General features: G+C 42.3%; 1 protein-coding gene across 3 annotated transcripts in view; it reads right to left on the bottom strand.

The window, feature by feature from the left end:
• MRPL23 (mitochondrial ribosomal protein L23) overlaps window positions 1-16,027 on the bottom strand; it is a 35,469-nt gene extending 19,442 nt beyond the window's left edge. The window contains exons 1-5 of one of the 3 annotated variants that reach the window (XR_016440224.1): window positions 15,958-16,027; window positions 14,268-14,390; window positions 12,017-12,099; window positions 9,910-9,983; window positions 1,580-1,921 (exon numbers count right to left, since the gene is read on the bottom strand). Coding sequence is in view for 2 of the 3 variants with exons in the window: in XM_090032500.1 (XP_089888626.1) it covers window positions 1,757-1,921; window positions 9,910-9,983; window positions 12,017-12,099; window positions 14,268-14,390; window positions 15,958-15,977 (465 nt within the window). In the remaining variant the exon portion in view is untranslated. Of the gene's footprint in view, window positions 1-1,564; window positions 1,922-9,909; window positions 9,984-12,016; window positions 12,100-14,267; window positions 14,391-15,404; window positions 15,523-15,957 lie in introns of those variants that run through there. The other 2 variants (XM_090032500.1, XM_090032501.1) reach the window with 2 other exon arrangements.

The following is a 16,027-nucleotide window of genomic DNA, read 5'->3' as shown; positions in this document are numbered from 1 at the left end:
AAGCATTAAAAAGCTATTTTAGATGGACTCAGTTCTGCATATACTTCTGCAACTTTTATAGTAGGTTTGCAATAGTAATAACCTCCCTTACCTCCCTATTACTTTCTATCCCTCTCTCAAAGCATCTCTGTTTAAGTACTGGCTGACTTATGCAGATCATGACGCACTCAAAAGCTGTCTTGGAAGTTGTACAAGGAGGGGGGTGGGAGACTCACTGGATCTGTACACAGCAAACCACAGAAGGAGATGGACTATAAAGAAGGGGGAACAAAACAACTAATGAGCATGAGAGGGGTGCATAAAATCCTATTTGGACTGCCTCTCTGGGGAACAGCTGTCTCCTTGTAAACATCTTGCTAGCTGTCCAAACAGCAAGTTTGGAGAGAGAACAGTAAAGGAGAGTGTCTGGTCAGTGGGAGAAGAGCGTTGAAGGGAAGGGCTCATTCACTGCCTTGCCAAGTACTCCATGTGGGAGAACTAAGAAGCAAGGGAAAATTGAGCAGCAGAGGAAGAGATTTGCATGTCTACCAGCCCACCAAGAGGAAACAGCACAGTAAGGATGGCAGGGTATTTCAGTTTCTTTTCTCCATCTACAGAATCCCCTAATCCTCACAAGCCAAGTACCTGATTTGGTGGAGAGGAGAGAAGGAAAGGATGTGTTCCTTCCACAGCAAGGAAGAAAAGCCAGGAGGACAAGACAATACTGAACGTAGCGGCCTTTAAAGCATCTCCACACTAGAAGCGTTGCTAGTAGACCTATACTGATAAACCTCAGCATACCTGCCATTACACCAAGAAACAAAGCATTTGCAGTACAGCTTAAGCCAGTAATGTCTGCAAGGTAGGTTACAAAAAGTGCTTTCACCAGTACTGTCAACCCAACTGTGTCCATGCTAGGAGTTTTGCAAGCATCACAATGTAGTTAAAATAGAAGGTACACTCTCTACACGACACTGCCATACAAGCATAAGTTTCTGATGCAGATCTGTCTTCAGAGACAATTACCCATGTCACACAAGAGCAACTGAAGTGAAAGTTACTTTGTATGCATTGTTTCAAGTCTTTGTGGTCTAAATAAGTGTGTGCATGGATACTTATCCAATCTGCGTAGTCTTTTCCTTGAAAATGAAATGCTCCAAGTAAGTTGGAACATGTTACACAGTGAAAAAGTTAAATTAAAATCACAGCAACATCCTCAAAACTGGTCAATTTGAAAGTACTAAAGTAAATACTGTGTAATCAGAGCATTAGTCCACCTGACACTTAGTGCTCCAAAATACAGCATTCAGCTATGCATTAGCTGGCTACAAACTCTTATCTTCCCTACATTGCCCCTTCATGATCATATCCACCTGCTTATCCTTTATATATACACCCTATATAACTCGTGCTATACTTGCACTGGAGTGTGGTACTCGCATTACTAGTTTGGAAAAAACCTGCAACAGCAGGAAGCGAGTCAAGACCATGAAGGGAAAAAGACAATCTTGCAGCAAATATGAACAGATAGCAAATTCTGTGCTTAAAAGATCTCAATGCTTCATATGAAAGACCTGAAATGCTGTAGGATTTATTTTACCTTTTTATTTCTTTGGGGGCATTTTGTTGTAGTCTTACACAGAAAACTGAGAACAACAAAACGCTACCAAAAGCTGCTCGGAAATAAAGCCCATGTCATTACGAAGAGAGGAAGCAGCAGGTTCTGCGGATTAAAATCCTCTGGAGAGGCCTAAAGAAAGGCAGCTGGCTCATTCCATCAAAGTCCAAACCAATCCGGAACTCCTCCTCGCCTGGGATCACTTTGGTACTTCTGTCTTTCTTCCTCAAGATATTTGTTCTGGATGTCATCAATAGAGCCAGGTTCTGGTGTTTGTTCTTTCTCTGGAAATAGGTTGGGGAACTGAAAAGTTTGTCCCTGATCCTAAAGAAAGAAAACAAATGGTCAAATGTGCACTCCAGCTTCTTTCTGCAGCAGCTATGATGTACTTGCTTACTGCTACAACTGAAGACCACCCCAAAGCTTCAGCTGGTGCACAGTGTTTCTTCCTACATCTCCCAAGCCAAGTGAGATTCTATGCACACACTCACACCCCACCTTCCACAAGCGTATGTAGTTGGCACTGCACTTATGATTGTTTCTGAGAACAAATTAAAAGACTGGCAACTATTTATAAGACATGCAAGATCAGGGGGTTGCCAAGACTCATCTCTTACAACAAACCCATGTAACAGCTGAGGGGTGCTTATATTGTCTCAGCAGGTTAAATCAAGGACAAGAGCAGGGAGTGATTCTGTTAGAGTGCCAGCTTCAGGAAACTATGTAAAACCCATTATTCTGGTTAGCACCTAGGTAGCAATCTATATTTAGGGCAGGTTAATTTATATTGTAACAACTGTATTTAACATGCCCTGCTGTGATGCCAAGAGATACTGTGGCTCAGTTAAAGCAACAGCCACTGGAGGGTATCATGTAAGAGTTCAGAATTGTAAATGACAATTCTCATAATAGCTGGAATAAAATAAAAAATGTAAAAACAAAAGACTGGGGAAAAGCCTATCTAACATGTTCATGAGATAAAGGAGATTAAATCTGATCAAGATTTTAGCATGCTTCAGGAGCTTAACTAAGAATCTATCTATGCTGCATGATAGTACACATCAAGGAACATCCACATCATAACCAAGTCCTTCAACTTAGTAGCATCAGCAGAACAGATTAAGCCAGCCCTAAGGCCTTGTCCACATTGGCGAGAAGACAGACTGGTCAGATTCCCCAACACAAATGGCCCCAAGTACAGCTTATATTGATTGGTAAGTGTTGAAAGGGAGTCTTGTAATCTGGCATGTCCATGCCAGTAGGTTTCCCAGACTGATATGCTTCTATTAGTGGAGAATGAAGGAAAGCTGTCCCTACAGCATACTAGCAACATCCAGTGATTTTGCAGTGCACTGCAAAACAGCTTTTATTCCAAAAAGAGGATACTGAGGTATGCAGACTGTAATAGAACCAAACTTTTCAGGCATTTATTAAAGTGCTCACAGTTCCCTTCTCAAGGCCAGTGAAAGTCAAATCTTGAACAGAAAAAGTCAATCTCTATCTGGAGCTTTTTAATAAATAAAAATCAGCATAGACAAGTTGGCTCTTTCCAGCTCTTGTTTTCTGAAGAAATTCTGATTTTGGCTGGCAGCCAGATGTGATTTGAAACAGCCAAAACATTACACCCTGAGAACTGAAGGTTTATAAATCTTAAGTAACAATACTATGCAGTAATACTATGCTGTAGCATGCTGGAGCGCTGAAAGGCATATGAAAAATAGTTATTATGCATGCTCGGTAGCTAGTTTTGAAAAGCATGCATCTTGGCTTTTTTCAAAACTTAATAAATACCAAGAGGCATCAGTTTACATAAAGGGCTAAGTGTATATCCAGGCATATTTCAATTCAATCTATGCTTGCAGCTCCCAAATTGTTTTGGTTCACTTTACCACACCTTCTTAAAACATTTTGTGAAGCAAATGGATGGAACATCAAGCTCTCCCATTTTTCACTTCAGGAAACTGCTTTATGCTTCTTTTTCTTCTTCTAGGATGCAAAAAAGTAAGAATTTGCCATTTTTAAAGTAACAGCATAGCCAAGCAACCAACAATAGTACGAAAAAAGACTCAAGGTGAAAGCATGATCCTAGCAATATAAGAAAGTCACTACTGACTTCAATAGGATGAGGGTTTCACTTCTAGTCTCTAGAGCTGAGAGCAACTTCCTGCTAAGTACCACCACCAAGACACCAATTTCACTTTGCAAAAATGTGGGAAGTTGTTCCCCTCGCTAAAGGCCAGCCAGAGACCAAGCCTAGACATCTTCTGGAAGAACTGTAAGTTTTTATTTGGGGATGTACTTAGTAAGCAAGCCTAAGCTGGAATGTTGTTTGGGGAGTTTTTGTTTCATATTTTATTTTAATATTTTACTTTTTTTAGTGTTACTCTGTCTCTTGCCGCAAGCTGTTGGGACCCTTTGCTGGGAAGGGCAGCACATAAATCTAACAAATAAATGTGAACTTTGAACATGCAAGTGGAAGATAGGATTCAAGTGCTGACACTGGTTTGCAATGTAACCTTCTGCAAGGCATTTAACCTCACTGGGCCCTAAATTCTTCCCTTTGTAAACTGAAGATAATAGCCTTATGAGACAGCTCTTAATGAGGCTTTGGTTTGGTCTACATAAAGTTCTGCCAGCACAGCTATGCTGGTTAGGAATGTGAAAAATCACATTCCTACTCAACACAGCTCTGCTAGCAAAAACCCTCATGCAAATGCAGATATACCAGCATATGCCAGGAAAGCTTATTCTGTGTAAGCTGTGGAACCTGTGTAAGCTATACCAGTAAAAGGAACACTTTTTCCCATCTAAGCAATGTCTCCACTGGGGGGCTGCCAATATAACTAAACTAGCAAGTCCTTCTATATGTAGGCAGACCTGCTGTGTTTAAAGAGTATCTTGAGATCACACTGAAGGATCTGTAAGAAGGCACCTGACTGTTGATGGGTCAGTACAAATCCATTGATTGCTGCAGATCTGCAGGGATTTAGGGTTTTGCTAGAAATTTCCCCTTTTCTTAACAGATTTTAGGTCCAGATCCTATTTTGCTTTTAAGATGACTAAGTGACACTTAGGTAGCTTTTACTTATCTGCGTTACTAAACACAATCCTATTCCAGCCCCCTTGCAGAATCTCAAACCCACTACAGATGTCTAGATAACTTAGTGGTCTCCATTTTGGACCAGTGGCCTAAAAAGAATCCATAGGTGACTGAATCTGGCGTACTCAGCATGTCCAGAAGGGCTTCCTACATACCCAACTCTACCTAACTGCTACTGCAGGGGTTGGCAACCTTTTATGAGCAGCAGATCACCACCTGCAACTCAGCCACCACTCCCCTCTGAGGCTGTCTGCTGTTGCCTCTGCCACATACCACTGTCCCTGCCACTCACCATTGATTCCTCTTCCCAGAGGCAGAAGGAAAGGGCAAATGTGGCAACAAGAATCAGGTCACACACTTTCCTCTGGGGATGAGAAAGAGCAGCAGTGAGGGCTGTGGAAGTGGGGCACTGTGGAGACTGGTGAGAATCAGTCCATTGGCCATAGGTTGCTGACCCCTGTTTTGCAGCATAAAACAGTCATGGAATAAAATACATTCACAGTATCTGGGGCAAGACCCAGGACTCTCTTCCCAGATCAAGCCGGATCGTAAAATGACAAAAGCACATAAGGCTGCCTACTGAGAGAAAGGAAAGGGTAGAAAATAGGACCAGACTCTGGAGTCACATAAATACTGTCCGCTGCCCAAAATGCCAGAATGAGAGTTATACTTCTCCAGTGGGCAGAACAGGATCTCTCTGGGATGCACTGGATAGCCATAGAAAATAGGAGGGGGAGAGGTCCTTTCCCCTGCCCTCCCCACACTCAGATTCACATACAAATCCAGTCCATCTGTTTCAGTCAGTCCTAAACCAAAACTGGTTTATATAATAGTTACAATAAACACTAGTGAAATGATAATTTAACATTTGAAACATTAATTTTACTTTGACAGGGAAGGGGGATGAGTGACGACCATATACTTTCTGTTTACACTTCTAGTTCTAAAGACCTCTTTCAGGGGATGGGGGCTGGGGCAGGGGGAGAACCTGAATGTTTGTTGCCCATGTCTGCAGTTGGAAACATCACACCAAGAAGTAAATATTACTTCCAGTAAGCTTAATGAGCTGCTAAGTGATCATAATGAGGCCTTTAAAGTCAAGTGTTAACCTTTTCAACTGCTGAACCTCATGCCAGAAACAACCAGTTAATGGCTTGTCCAGTGCAAGCTAGTTGCACCTGGGCTGACCTTCCACTCATCTGAAAAGTTCAGGAATGGAAGGCCAGAACAGCAACTGTTCTATAAGAATGACGCAACAAACACTGGGTATGTAAACAACTGTAAGCTCTTTTGATTATTTGGATAATTGAGGCACTTGCTTTTGCTACTGTCCTTCAGAATTAGGGTAAGAGTGATGTTTACAATGTCATCAGCTAAAAAATGTTGGACTCCTAGAGCATGGGACTTGATTCAACAGCAGCAGCAAATGCAGTGCAATTTAATAACCTAATAAATGTATCTGAATGATGCACCTTGTGTCTTATATTAATATCTGGTATTAAAATACAAAGGCATGCCAAGTAGAACAGGAGGTAAGTACAGTAGTACCACAGCATGTGGGCAACCCTAGTTTATCCAGTATTCCTCAGAGGCATTGAGAAAACCTACAAACTGCTTTCATCTCCAGATGAGAGCATTTTTAAATTGACGCATGATCTGCTTTATTAATAAACATGCAAGACATTTTAGACAAAGTTTAAGAACACTTACAGAAACTTTTCCACTGCTGCCATCACACAGGGAGCTGATGCGCTGTTAGTCCTAATGTTGACGTGTTGTTCTTTTTACTACCATTCCTTTAAATTTCCTCTAAGCAGGTTTAATTGAAAAGAGGGCTGGATTCTAAAGCTTTGCCTACACTTGGGCTCCCACTGGTGCTGACAGCTGCTCACGTGAACCAGTGAAAACACCTATCAGAAGGAATACCTATTTTTGTTTCCATTTTGCCTGCGCTGACAGAGCCACAAAACCTCTCACTGACTTCTTATATCATCCATTGTTAGCAAGAACTAGGATGATGCCAATGGGATAGCAAAAATATTATCAAGGCAGAGAGAAAGAGGTTATACTACATTCAGAATGGCCACTTTGCAAAGATAAATAGGCTAACTTTTATTTAAGAAAATGAAATCGCATAAGATGGAATAGCTCTATTCCAAGGGCAATAAAGTTAGAGAACAAAACACTTCTCCTTGCATAATGGGAGAAGAAAAGAAACAAGTATCTACAATGACAAGATATCCAGGTTGTAGTGATATTGGTCTAGAGGCGAAAGCCATCAGGACCTGTGGTAGAGGTGTTATCTTTTATTAGACCAACTAGATTAAAGAAATGTTTTTGAAAAAATCTAGTCGGTCTAATAAAAGATATCACCTCTACCACAAGTCCTGATTGCAATGACAAGATATTTTTGACCACAGCCTGTAGGATAAATAGGAATATTAATGGCAATAGAAATTTTGAAAAGCAAGAATATTAACCCTGGGATTAAGAATTTATCAATCAAGGTACAGCTTGAGGGTAAAAAACAGTTCTGAATCCCTAAGAACTAGATTTTGTAAGAGAAATACAACTGTTATGCGTGGAAACTCTTTGGACGTTGCGCTAATACACAGAGGTAGATTACATGTGACACTTAACATTATATCTTTCTTCTTCAAAATATGTGTCTATGCTGTGCTGGGACACAGAAGCTGACGTTCTGAGAAGTCAGCAAGCATGACTGCTCTCATTAGAATGGACCCAAGTTCATTCAAATAAGTAAATCAAAACCCTTGCTAGCAAAGAAAGTCATATTAGGAAGAGTAATGCTTCCACCTAGTGGTTCTTAGAGAGGCCAACACAAACCCTCCCAACCAGATGAGTTTTTTCCCTAGTCATAGGCAGTTTTAATTTGAAACTGGATTAATTAGAAAAAACACAGCTGGTAAAAATAGTGGGAAAACAGGCTAGCCTGACCCCCTGGTTAGACTGACTCACTGCAGATGCAGAGTGATTCTCATCAAAAAGGGATTTTAAAGTAGTTAGTAGGGGCTTTCTGAATTAAGATAAGCGGCCAATGTTAACAATGGACTGCAAAGGGCTAGGGCCTAAGGTGAACAATTATTTAGAATGAAAGCAAAATCTTTAGTTTCAGAACTGACATGGGGTGTCCTAGCCTCTGCCCCCTGACAAATTCAACACTAATACACTCCTGGCACCACAGCATTGAAGAAAACAGCACTAAAAAAACAAAATAAAGAAACAGGGAAGTTGACATGCAGAGACTTGAAAGTAAAGACAGTGCTAGGGGCCAGCAGGAAGAGTGAATATAAAGGATAGTAAAGGGGAAAAAGGAGACTGGGAGCCTAAATAAGGTGAAGGGAAGCAGAAAACTTGCACACTGTGGTAGTTAGGTAATTTCCTAAGTTATTTTTTGGCACCGCTTATTATTACTACCATAGTACCTGTAGGCCTAGTAATAGCTCAGCACCCTGCTAGCTTAGGCTCTGAACAAGCACAGGACAAAAAGAGGGTCCTTGCTCCAAGGTATAAATGCTGCATCTGAGCACAAAATAATGGGGAAGTGTAGGGTTTTTAAATGCTGCACCTTACAGATGTGGTGCTGCCTAACTCGAGATGAACAGTGCCTGTGCATGCTTTCAGTCAGCAATCTGTTTCACAACACAAGGATATTTTGTTCTACCTTCAAGAGTCCAAATCTGCTGGTGGGGACAATCTAATTCCTTCACAGCTCAACAGCAAGAGGAAACAAGACCAAGCCAAACAAAGACTGTGAAATAGGTTTACATTGTGGCTCCGTTCAAACTGTTCTGATGAAAATGAACCCAAGGCTCTGAAAGCAGAAAAGCCAAAGCAAGAGGCTAAGGCAGTAGCAGCCTCTTTATTAGAGGACAAGTGGCCAGAGATGGTAGATGGGCCAAGAGGTGTAATAATTCCTCCCATCCCTTGAACATCCTCTACCTAGGGCTCTTTTTGAGTTTTGACTACAACTTGCAACCACTCCATAACAAAGAGGAACCTGAGAAAAACAGACAAAAAGAGACCACAGTCTTCTGTTTTTATCTCAGTAGAATCAGGGGAGATCAAACCTATAACCTACCAGACCTGGACAACTGTTATATAGCCACACTTATTTCACCTTTTTCTCAAAAAAAAATCTTGTTGCCTCCATATAAGAAAGCTTTAAAGGAATGTTTTAAGGTTGCCAAGCCAAGCACTGACAAATTAAGAAATTCAACATATGCACAAGGGAGCAAACTGTTATAGTTTTAATGATATAATGAAAGCCCCACAAAAACCCTGCCTCATTCGGAACACATGGAGGGGTAAGGGAGTCGAGCTGAGTTTTCATAGGCAACAGTCCTAAAGTTCCAGTACGTGATTCTGCAGCCTAAATAATGTTCTTCAAATGCAATTTCTGCGTTCATGATTTTTCATATGGAAGCTATGTTTATGTCTGTTTAGGAATATTCAGCACTGATTCCACTTGGGCAGCCAACTAGTATGTTAAAATCCAACTTAGCCACAAAGCCAACTTGTTAGCCATGACTGAAAGCTCTTTAAAAGACAATGCCTTACACCAGGGGTGACCAACCTGCAGCTCCGGAGCCACATGCGGCTCTTCAGAAGTTAATATGCATCTCCTTGCATCTTTGCACAAGCACACAGTGACCAGCTTCCATTTGATCACCGTGTGCTTGTGCAAAAATACAAGGAAATACATATTAACTTCTGAAGGTCCACATGTGGCTCCAGAGCCACAAGTTGGCCACCCCTGCCTTACACTGTTCTTACCACTTGAGACATCCAAAAAGTTTCATTAAGCTGCTCCCTTGACCTTAAAGTGTATTCTGTCACTTACTAAACATTTCAGCAGTCACAAGGGATGAACCTTCCAGCCCAGAGTAAAGCATCAAGCTGGTATTTATTGGCAGAGTGACACTCAGCGTCATCAGACTGTAAGAGACTTAAGCCTCAAACAAAATGGGATTTAAAACTTAAAAATCAGACCCAAACAAATCATTAAGATAAATTCTCTTAGTAAAGCAAATCTCATCATAAGGTCTGGAAGGGAGGAAAATGCTGTTAGTCACAGGCAAGCAGAAATCCCAGAAGTATACAGAACAGTGGACAATTCACTGACCCCTTTTCCTAACTGTGTTGGTTAACCTATTTCACCACCACAAAAAACACATACATCTTTACTCACCAGCTGCACATAGGCAACCTTGTAATCTGGGCACTTCACTTTCTGGTTCTTATGGTTCCTCTTCTTGTTTTTGCCTGTTCAAGTGAAGACAGACTTACACTTATATTACAATAGCTTCAAGTTAACCAAATGCAAGCTAATTCAGCTGATCTGAGTTTTGATTTACTGTGACAAAAAATTCACAGGGGAGGGAAAGAGAGGCACCAATCATCCAAGACTTGGATCCTCGAGTATTTAGCCAGTATTTTCAATGGGCATTCTGGACCTAAGTAACTTGACCCATGGTTTCGATGGGAAGTTTGTGGTGGAGTAAAGAACTAAACCCTAGGCCTTACAATGTTAGGGTAATACTCTGGCCATCTATTCTCCTTCATCAGCTTTGGGGAACCAATATTCTCAAGGAAGAAAATAGTCATTCATCAAACAGCTGCAAGATCACTGCCCCCTCTCCAAGGAGCTACAAATTGAAGCTATATTATATTATATTTATCATTCCACCTTTTCTTCTCCTCTCCCCAAGCTGGGTGGTCATTTCTCAATCTCAGCTCTCCTCACTATCAATTCTAACCCCATGCCAGGTAAGTGTTCAAGTTCTCTAACAGTAGGTGATCACTTGCTGTCATTTCCACCTAGTGGACCAAGGGTAGGATTTTTTTAGTGGGTGATGGTTTGGATCACAAGGTTGGCTGTGAATAGTTTTCAGAATGTGGAACTGCATGCAGTCAGTGTGATATATTTAAATAAAACAAAACTGAACTGAATATTTGCAGCCTTTCCCATGTTCTCTATCAATATTAAACTTCCCTGTTTTTTAATTCATCAGATTTCTCCTATATTTCTCCTCCCCAACCCTCCACCTTTTTTCTTTATGTCCTCCTCACTGTTGTCCAGTACACACGCATCCCCCAAACAATTCTCCCTCTAACTGTAGGGCACAGACCAAAATGCGGACTTGAGACGTAATCTACCTGTAACCGTATCTTGGCCTACCCTGGAAGTTTTCCACTATTTCAGTCTGGGGTTACCCTGACAATTCTCTTAGTGTAATTTAATTCTAGAACATAAGAACACATGAAGTGTCATACTGGATCAGACCAACAGTCATGCGGTCTCTGACAGTGGCAGAAGTAGATGCTAGAGAACAACATACCAGATAGATTTAGAGCAGTGGTGCTCAAATGTTTCGGTCCCATGGACCAGGTGAATGACGTGGGGCCAACTGGTAGGCCTAGGCATCACACGGCCCCTGCCCAGTCCCACACATCTGGATCAAGCTCTGTGCTACCCCATGCACCTAATCTAGTGTGCAGGGCTCCTCCACACATTCATTGGGAACCCTGCAAGCCAGATGATCTGGCACTATCTGTCAGATCTGGCCTGCAGGCCAGAGGAAACTACTACAACTGTTTTGTGCAACACCCATTAATACATCTATCATCCATTAATTTATCTAGTCCCTTTCTGAATCTGGCTATGCTACCTGCCTCTACCACCTCCTGTGGCAATGAATCCAATAAGTTAACTACAAGTAAAAAAAAGTACTTCCTCTTCTTAGTTTTAAACCTGTCATCTACTAATTTCAGCAGGTGCCCTTTAGTCCCTAACTTACCAAAATTCTTCCATCTCTCTTGAACAGACTCTGGCCCTCGTGCCAAACTGCATGATGGCTAAATGGCACGAAATACAATAGGAAGACACATGAACTGAGAAGAGAAACTGACTACCTTATGACAAGGATGGGCAATTCTTTTGACTCAAAAGCAAGGGAACTTAACTGAACGAATGAGAAGATCAAGTTCTCCCTTTTCCCACAAAACAACAGTCTCTTCTGAGGGAATTTAAAGGTCAAAGAGAGGGTATAACACAACTCAGGAATGACCATAGGAAATGAGCTGGCCTTCAACTTGAGGGACAGGGAGTAGATGGTTGCTCCAGAGCATTGGTAAAACCTATGGTATGAAAGGAAGATGGGGAGGGAAGAAATTCCACTGCAGTATCCTTCAAAATATCAGTAAATCAAGGCTGGTTACTATAAAAATAGCAGTAGGATGAACTGGCTGAATTTTTTTTTCAGACACCCCAAAGAGGTGATGAGCCCTAAACTCACCAAACTGTATCCTGGTCCTCACAACAGCTACTGGAACATTGTATATTTTTTCAAGGTAGTTTTTAATATCCAGTCTTGTCATCCTGCACAAAAATTTTTGAGAGAAGGAAAGAAATAAATATGTAAATATTTAAACCAAACTCCAACTGAACACAAAATATTTATAAAGCAAGTCATTAGTTCAGAGCAAATATATCTTTCCCCTTTGAGCAAGGTAATTTTATAGGCACAAAAATATAAATATAAAACATGGTGCCAGAGCAACCCCTAATCTATAGGTGCAACACTGACAGACATTTAAGTTTCTGTAGTTTCAGTACTCAAGGCTCCCAATTCTTGCTCTATTCTCTCTCCCTGAACCAACTGACAATTTTTTTTCCCCTTCACGGAGTTCTCTAACTGTCTCCACAAACGTGTAGACTTTATGGTGTCAGCCTAGACTGGTCAGGCAAAACGGTAACTCATCCACTTGTTCTGAGTAACACACTTCTCCGGTTCTCTTAACAGCCAACTTATTTATTCTCCCAAGCTTTCTTCTTGACTAGATGAAAAAGCTTGTTAGCAAGTGTCCTCAGGAAGTGGAACTAAGGAGAGCTGAAAAGTAGCCACGGCCTTCACAACCCATAAAAGATGCTACAGGTACAGAAGTTCTCTCACATCTGATATTCTAAAAAAACAATAATCACACTTAGCTTTCCTATTCTTAAGGCAATATTCTAGTTATTCTTTTTAAGTCTATCTGCTTTTATTGGTTTCCAAAGTGAAAAATCTTAATGTGTCAAAATGCTGATTTATATTTAAGTGGAAATAATGGCAGCAAAACTGCTATATACATAATGCTGTGCTTTTTTGCACTTTCCATTAAACAAAATAAAGTACTTTCTGACATATTAAGCTTCCCACTGCCCCAGCGTCAAAGACATGTACTAAACCCAATTTACAGTCATTGACTTGAGACAAAAAAACTTTTAGTGACCTGTCCAAGGTTACAGTGAACCAGTGCTAGAGGAACTGGAACCGAGAATACCAGGCTACCAATGTCTATCCTAATCACACATCAAAATGTCCTTTCTACGTAATGAATTATTACAATATCAAAGTCCAATCAAATTTGTAGAGAGGGTTATATAACCTACTGTAGCAGTACTCTCTTCCTTGCTGGTCACCACCTATTGATGTGCTAGCAATAAATAGAAACTAGTCTTTGAAATCCATGGTGTGGTACACATTTCACTCTCCTTCTTCTAGAAACCCCTTTACCAAATTAGAAAGCCAGTGGAGAGGCTCCACTGCAGCTGGCAAAGAGAACCCAATGAAGCTCCAAAAGTAGTGATGTATGCAAGGATTTTTTTGACAGGGTTTTGCTTACAGAGACAAAGCTAGACAACCAAGTCAGTCAGGCCCTCTCAATTCAAGATCTACTCTGAAACAGGATATAAAACCCTTAACTCGATCTGCATGATAAGTATGATCACACAGCAACCAACTATTAACAGTTTTAGATCTGGTGCCCTACCACCTTAGCCCGTGATCCCATTGGAACTCATAGCCTGTGAGCCCAGCAGAACTCAAGGGCAAACTTAATTTTAAGTCCATAGAGACGATATCTAAAAGAACACGAAACATGCAGGAAGCAGTGGTGATTACTGAATGGGTGTTAACCCTTCCCTTTCCACTGGTACAGAACTCATCCCCCAACATGTTAGAGAGACGCTTCATTCTTAGAAATGCCCTATTTTGGTCAAGAACTAGAATTGAGGTCTTGAGAACTTGTGACAATTACAGATCTAACACCCTTTTCATAAGTGAAGGGATGCACCTAAGGATGCTACCTGATAGTTCTCAAGTTTCAGTCATAAAAACATTCTTCACATCCCATCTCTAAATGCCATGTAGTATTGCTGTATTTCACCCAACTGGCAGCTGCATTTCAGTGTTCCCCAAGAAACAATATGCAAAGGGCTCTTAGATAGGTCACAAGAAAAGGTGTAAAGGATATTTTCAGTTCCAGGAGAAAGCCACTGCAATGCGTATGCAACATTCACAGCTCACCCTGCAGCAGACTCATCTGCTAAAATGGCTAGAGCTCTGTGTTACAACACCAGCTATCTAATCAATTTTAAAAGCCAGCCACAGTTCTCATTAAACTAGTACATCACAAAAACTGGAACATTTGTGTTGTTGGCCCTGAGGGCATCCCAAGAGAGAAACGGGCATCCCGTTCTCCCACTGCCTTTCCATTTGCACTTACTGCATGGAGACACGGAACTGCACCACATCTTCTGGCTGTGGCACACCTGGCCTCACCAGTGTCATGAAGAAATTAGTGCGGAAAATCCTCAGCTGGGGGTTCCCCAGCTGGTACAGGGGGTAGCTGCCATGAGAGAAAAAGAACAATTACTCACAAGGCACAGAAAGTTCTAATAACAACTCCCACCCCTTATATTTTGCTCCCTGCAAGGAAAAAAAGCAGTCCCTTACAGCACACAATGCAAAGCACAACAGTCTCCCCCCTACAACTGTACTTTCTTAAATTGGTCAATGCCTTGGCCAGATCTACATTTCAAGATTTAAAAAGAAAAAGAAAAGCAGGAAGCCTGCACCCAGGACCAGTCATGGTGTTGGCTATACCTTCATCTAAGGTTCAGGTTTGATTCAGAGTCAGCCAGCCTGCTGCTTCTCAGCTTGATTAAATATCGTTAGAACAGACCAGCCACAGAACTTCTGAAAGGGATTGTGTGTGTCCACACCCTTAAACAGGATTCAGCCTTGGCTAACCCATGTGTTTCTGGACTTTAAAAACAAAATTGAACAAGGCAGCCTGCATCCAGAAACAGTCGCAGCTTGGGCGACTCTGGGTTAACACCACGTGATGCTCCTACAGCAATGATGTTCAACCTGGCTGCCTTGAGATCCTCTCGAGGGTGCTGCTCAACACAGAACTGGCAAGTGTGCCAATGGGATTCATGAGTTAAACCCTCTGCATGTCTGCTCCACCTGAGCATCTCTGGCCCTTCCCTCCGCTGTACTTCCCCCGCTGTGCCTGGCTTGCTGTAATCAGAGACCTGAAGGACACCTTGCTTTTGAAAGCTTGCCCCAGTGATGCAGTCGGACCAAGAAAAGCAAGTGCCCCAAAACTTTCTTGCCTCTTGTATAAACCCTGGACTGTGTTGGCTACAACAGAAATTAGGCTAACAGGGGCTGAATTCTGTCACCCTGATAAGACAATCCCCAAGTAACTCAATGGGGATCCAGTCTGGGCTGAGCTTCCTAGGCTCCGGGCAGCAGCAAAGCTGCTCATTCGGGAGAAAAAAGCAAGCAAAAGCAAAGGCCCCTGGTCACACATTACATATATGATGGAACAGGCAGGCCACATGCGTAGGGTTACCGTATGTCCAGGTTTTCACAGGCATGTCTTCTTTTTAGGCCCTCCTATCTCCATCCTGGCATTTTTTTAAAAATATAAACAAATGGCTAGCATTTTGCTCTACTCAGCATCAAAGTGCTTTTCCCAGCACTTCCCAGGTTGCCACAGCAAGAAGCTGCTTAGGGCTGGGGGGAGAGTGATTGGAGGCAGGGGGCATCACATGCACCTGTGCGCGCACACGGGCAGCATGCAGCTGGGCAGGGCCGAGCAAGCGATGTAAGGAAGTCTATGGGGGGCCTATTTATTTTTTTGTGCGGGGGGGTGAGGCCAAGCCACCACACGGGTGCGAGCGGGATAAAGATGAGGACCCAACTACTTAAAAAAAAACAACCGCAGCGCACACACGAGCGCTCCGACCCCTTCCCGCACCCCACAGAACAGCCCCGCCAAGCGCATGCGCACTACGGCGACCGACACCCGGCCCGTGCCCTCCCCCTGGCTATTACTATCCCGTTCTGCTTGTACCCCCAGACTGTCCCCTCATTAACCCCCACCCCCGGAGTGGGCTACTCACACCACCCGTCCGGTAGCCATGGCCGCGCGCTGCCGGAAGCGCCGAGAAGCGCCCCGCCTCAGCAGGGGCG

Source organism: Crocodylus siamensis, chromosome 2 (genome assembly GCF_052110815.1).
Source record: "Crocodylus siamensis isolate JL-2025a chromosome 2, ASM5211081v1, whole genome shotgun sequence".
NCBI classification, from domain to species: domain Eukaryota; kingdom Metazoa; phylum Chordata; order Crocodylia; family Crocodylidae; genus Crocodylus; species Crocodylus siamensis.
The sequence above is the reverse complement of the archived record's forward strand: the minus strand, read 5'-3'. Positions and strand labels throughout refer to the sequence as shown.